The sequence below is a fragment of the Kryptolebias marmoratus genome, linkage group LG20 (assembly GCF_001649575.2).
Source record: "Kryptolebias marmoratus isolate JLee-2015 linkage group LG20, ASM164957v2, whole genome shotgun sequence".
NCBI lineage: Eukaryota > Metazoa > Chordata > Actinopteri > Cyprinodontiformes > Rivulidae > Kryptolebias > Kryptolebias marmoratus.
The window spans coordinates 8,815,515-8,821,231 of record NC_051449.1 but is presented as its reverse complement, the minus strand read 5'-3'; the positions used below and the strand labels follow the sequence as shown (position 1 = coordinate 8,821,231).

The 5,717-nt window shown below is 40.2% G+C and overlaps 1 protein-coding gene across 21 annotated transcripts in view; it reads left to right on the top strand.

Annotated features, from left to right (window-relative positions):
• Positions 1-484: 484 nt before the first annotated feature.
• The window catches only part of obscnb (obscurin, cytoskeletal calmodulin and titin-interacting RhoGEF b), a 51,664-nt gene continuing 46,431 nt past the window's right edge, over positions 485-5,717 (top strand). For all 21 annotated transcript variants that reach the window (XM_017425977.3, XM_017425976.3, XM_017425968.3 and 18 more), the window contains exons 1-2: positions 485-721; positions 2,720-3,816. In XM_017425977.3, coding sequence (XP_017281466.1) covers positions 2,742-3,816 — 1,075 coding nt within the window. In that variant the 5' untranslated portion in view covers positions 485-721; positions 2,720-2,741. The remainder of the gene's footprint in view (positions 722-2,719; positions 3,817-5,717) is intronic.

Here is a 5,717-nt window from a genome sequence, read left to right as displayed (position 1 = left end):
AGTTTAAACACTTGTTATGGTCTTCCATTATAAAGAAAATATGAGTTTATGAGATTCTTCATATCATTGTATTGAGATTTTATTTACATTTTGCATTAACCCAAACATGTTATGTACTTGGTTAAGTTTTTTTGATTTATGAAACGCCAGGTTAAGGGGGAAAAAAATTAAGTGAGTTTAGAAATCGGCTGGTTTATAATTAGTGATGTTATTTATATCACCTAAGATATAAATACTTTACATGGTTATGACCTGCTGAAAGCTATCACCCTGAAGTTGCTAAACACATTTCACCCTGGTAATATTCAACACAGTTAAACTGTGTGGTGTGTGGTGTGTTTCTGCCTGCAGCAGAGGCCTGGACTGTCCAACAGGCCTATCTCCTATCTGCACTGCAAATAACAGGTCTATTTTGGAAAAAGGAGGCTGCACCAAACCAGGGCACGTCAGCTATGTGGCATCAGGAGCCACAGAAGAAGAAAGGGGGGGAAAGTCTTGTCAACGGCCCGCCAAAGGAGGCTGGGGGAGCTCCATCATCATCTTGGATTTACTATCTTTTCACGGATATTTGAACACAAAGAAGACTTTTTTTTTTCTCCACACCCCCCAGTGGGATCTTTTAAAAACCCCTGACATTGGGAGTCTGGGAATTTAAATGGCTGAGTTACTGTCACGTGATTGAACGGACGTTTTACCTGAAAGGCCGAAGACACAAGTCAAGGTGAATAAGTAAATGTAACAAAAGATAATGGCAGTAATGAAATATAGCTGTTTTTATAATGTTACCCAAAGCGATAACTGTTTAGAATTCACCTAATTTATTTTATTGTTAATAATTTACCCCACTTTTGTCACCCATCGTTACAAATGCCGCTTTGTGTTAATGTTAGCTAGCTAGAGTATGTTTATGCTCTTATTTCATAAAACAAACAAACAAACAAAACACTTATTGGTCAGTTTTGCAGGTTATGTCAACCTCAGTTTATTCGCCCTGTTCCATTATGATCTCGCAGAAGCTTCCCCTGGCAGACAAAAAAAGGACAATGCTGGAAATAAAAGCGTGTTTCCGAAGTGGGGAGCCTTATCAAACGACGCTCTGTTTCTACAAATGGCAATGGCCAGAGACGGGCTCAGACAGCTGAGGTTATTTTTGGGACATGCAGTCCGAGCGACTGAGGTGACAAAAGCTGGCAAATGTCAGACTTTGAAAGGCAAACATATTCTCCATATGACCTTGTTACAGAGGAATTTGTTTGTTATTGCACTATTAACCTGCCTTCTTCTTGGATAGGCCTGAACGTGTGGAGCGTGTCAGAAACAGGGGGTTTTACTGTAGCTGCCATCTATAAATATGTCAAACTCAGCTCTGGTTTTATGTCTATTTTTATTGAATATATTTGTAGAGTACACACAGGAAACTGTAAAGTATTACTTGTTGCCTTAACTGCTTTTATTTTAACAAGTGGCTGATTTTAATGTAATATACCTCAAAAATTGATGTTTTTTATCTTCTTTTCTGAATTGGATGCATGTTTTGTATAAAGACATGCATCTAAATAAGCTGCCCTCAGGTATTTCTGCACATCGTGCTTAAATTACATCAGATGTAGTTTTTGTCAGCTATATATCTGGTATTTATCTGGTATTAAAATCTTGGTTTATCGCTTTCTAAACATTTGTGAGACCAGAGTCTAGTTGTCATGTAATTTTCACTATTAAAATATTCCTAAATATTCTTCTTCAGTCTATGTGATATGAATAATTTTTGCTTATTTCTTCACCATTTTCACATCTACCTTGATTGTAATGATAATTACTTGTGAGCTCTTCCTTAAGGATCATTTTATGCAGAAATCAGCCATATGTGGCATTATCAGAACCTTTAAAAACCACATTGATCTTCGTATTCTGCTTCTCACTTTTGAGTGACGTTTTCTTTTCTTTTTGTTCTCATATACATGTCCAAACACCAACCAAAGTACATTTTTTCTTGAACTTGTGCCCTTGAGGCAATTCTAAAATAAAACTTTGAGTCCTGTTCCCCTCACTGTTGAAACTCTCTCTGACAAAATATCTCTAACATTGACCCCCTCTTACTTTTTCAGACCATAATTCTTTATTATTTCATCCAGTTCAAATGATTCAAATGATTCTTTTATGGACCATGATGAAATTTTCAGGAAATGTTAAGGTTGTCACAAAGAAGGAGTGATTCAATTTTGGTAGTGATCAGGATCACAATCCGGCTCCTAGATGGAGGTTTGCTCTCTGAGTCCCTCGACATACAGTGATGACATCACATGATGATGATGTCATCATTGATCAGTCCCATTATAACATCACAGGGATAATGGTTCTTGGCAGAGGTTTGTGCTCTCCAAGTGCTTCTAGTTGTACATAACTTTATATTGTCCGTATTAGTTATGTCTGTTTTTGACAGTCTCCTATGTTTTTAAAGGCTTCTAAATAAAAGCAGGAAAAACTTGCAATATCAATTGTGATAAATACTATTACTATGATCTAAACTACAGTAGGTCTATTGAATTGATCAAATATTTTATTACTATGCAGAACATGACTGTGCGGTTCTTTGCGATGTATTAATAGATATTGCGCTCACTGATATTGCAATGGCAATAAATTTCCAATATATTGTGCAGCCTCAATTATCAGTTTTAGTTAATATTATTTATTAACATAACTTATATTTTCATTGCAGGGACAAAGATAAACATAAAAAAATGGATCAAAACATGTTTGGAGGAGTCCCCAGGTTTCTCACCCGCCCTAAGGCATTTTCAGTGTGCGCAGGCAAGGACGCCACACTCAGCTGCACTATTGTGGGGAACCCCACTCCACTGGTCACCTGGGAAAAGGGTAAGCTAAAGCTGATATCTGGAGGCCGTTTCAAGACTGTGGAGGATGGAGATGTGTACCGCCTGACCATCTATGACTTAACACTGGAGGACAGCGGACAGTACATGTGTCGAGCCAAAAACAACGTTGGGGAAGCTTATGCCGCCGTGACCCTTAAAGTGGCTCTGCCGACAGAGTTGAGTCAGAGGGCCCCTGTTTTCATGGTGAAACCTACCTCCACTCGTGTGGGTTTGGGGGGTGATGTTGTTTTCCACTGCCGGGTTGCAGCTCACCCTGAGGCCAACTTTGAGTGGGAGAAGGATGGGCGCTACCTGGGGGAGACCAATCGCATCAAGATCGTTTCTGACAGCGACGGCAGCACCTTGAAGATCCAAAGCGTGCGCAACCTGGACAGCGGCACCTACACCTGCAGGGCCCAGAACTCTGTAGGCCGGGCCCACACTGCAGCAGCGCTTGTTGTAGACGCTCAGGATGCTCACCGCATGGCTGCAGACAAGAGCACCTCTCTCCTCTCCCACATGCAAAAACGCAAAGAGGAAATGAAGAAGGATATTTCCATCTATCGCACCGAGGAAAGCAGTTCCTTCTCCACATCCAACGTGGCCGATGCGTTGAGTTCCCAGAGTCTGGAACATCACCTGAGGGTTTCTGCGCTGGCCAATCTTCCTAAAGGTGTTTTTACTCGTACCTGCACAGTGACTGAGGGCAAACATGCCAAACTGAGCTGTTTTGTGACCGGTCACCCCAAACCACACATCATTTGGAGAAAAGATGGGACAAACATAAGTGAGGGCCGCAGGCACGTCATTTATGAAGACCAAGCTGAGAACTTCATCCTCAAGATCTTGTATTGCAAGCAGACTGATAATGGTCTTTACACCTGCAACGCAACTAATATGGCTGGGCAGACCTACAGTGCTGTGTTGGTAACAGTCAAAGGTAAGCTTTCTGAGTGCTCATCTATTGAGAGTAGTCTACATGGATCAACATTTATTACACATTTTTAACTTTCACTTTTATGACTGTGCTTTTAAAGATAATGTATAGAGACATATTAAATGCATCCTCTGATGTTACTAACATCTCAGCTAGTGGCACAATAGATTTCATCATTTTTTCCTTTCCATTGCTGTCATGCATCGGATGGGGACAATATTACCTTTTCTGGTTTTGCTCCAAGTGTAACTGTAATCAACCATGTTCAAGTCTCATTTGGATCCATCGGAATCTCTCAAAATGCGTTTGGCTATTCATGACAAGGTTAAACTCAGTCTAACACTCTGAATTGAGGTATTGCGTTGCATCTATTTTCTGCTGATGACGAATCGCTCACAGTTGCTTAGCTGAATACTCCTTTACTCCCTATCATGTTTCCACACTGTTAGTGTGACTTCCCATGGGGAAGAAACTGGCTCAGAAGGTGAAACTCCTTAACAGCTTATTTTTGTTGTTTATTTATGTTTGCTATTAATCCCCATTCAGCCTAATAATGAGTGAGGAGCCACTGATGCTCCTGTTCAATGGAGGTGCAAGAAAACAGATATTTTACTGTTTTGTCATGCACACTGATGAAATGATTTGAAGATTGAATAACTAGTGTTTTATTATTCATGCAGCAAATAAAGGAAAAAAAAATCACAAACGGAAAAACTAATCTGTCCTTTTTCTTTTTCTTTGTTTGCATAATATAAAAACAAATAAATGCAATTGCTAATGCTAACTTTGTTGTCATTTCCTTTGACAAAAATTTGAACAATGTTTCATTTTTCATTCCCATCAAATACTCTAATTTGTGATTAATACGCATTAGTAAAACTGCCCAACTGTTTAACTAAACACATTTCTGTTTCTCTTTGAAAGGCACGGCCCATAAAAAGATAGAATTTTGTTCTTCTGTTATTGTTCACATTTTGTTTTAGAGTATTTGCAGACATTTTTCACCCAGCCTTGTAGTAAAATGCATGGAAGATCGTGGGTCATACTATGTGTGAGCATAACAGTAAACATATTGGAGCATTTACTGCAGGAGAGAATGTGTATGCTAGTAAAACTTTCATCTTCATCCCTGTACATTGCTTTTCACAAACACAATCATCCGGAAGCTTTATTTACTATTCTCAACCTGCTGTAAAGAAAACAATTTCCCCACCACATTTATTGCCTTTATGTTCTGGCTCCTGGGAACTCTTGTCAAACCCTTCTCTCTTTCAACTTATTCTGGTGTTTATATCTGAGGACGGGTTATATTTGCAGTTCTCACTTGTGATATGTACACTAAAGCCTTTAATAAACTAATAGGTATAACAGGCTGTGAGGATCTGGGTTTGGCTCCGCCTTTTGGGCGGCGCTACTAATCATTACTCCACAGGTGTTCCAGTTTCCACTGATGAGACCATCTAGTACTTAAGCAGCAGGCTGAGATCAGATCTTCGCTGGAGCATCGAACCTACTGGGTTAGATTCTCCGCCTCAGCGTCTAACCTTGACTCTTGCTCCCAGTGTTAACTACGTTCTCTGTTTTTGCCTACGTCCTAGGTTTTTGCCACGTCACGACCACGAGAACTAAGGACTACTTACCTGGGATCACTCTGATACTTACCTTACTGGAACTGGCTCGTCACTCCTGGAACTCTGGGAACCGCTCCTCCTCTCTTCGGCGCTGTATTCACCTCCTGGATCTGTAAGCAAACAAAGAAACATTACTGGCACCACCTAGCAATTATCCTGGATCAAGACTCGTACCCGAGACTCACCCAGCTCTCCTTCTCTTTCAGACTCCTCCGGATACCGCCCACTGTACATAGCTTTCACTTTGTAAATAAATTCACTTACCGTTATCTT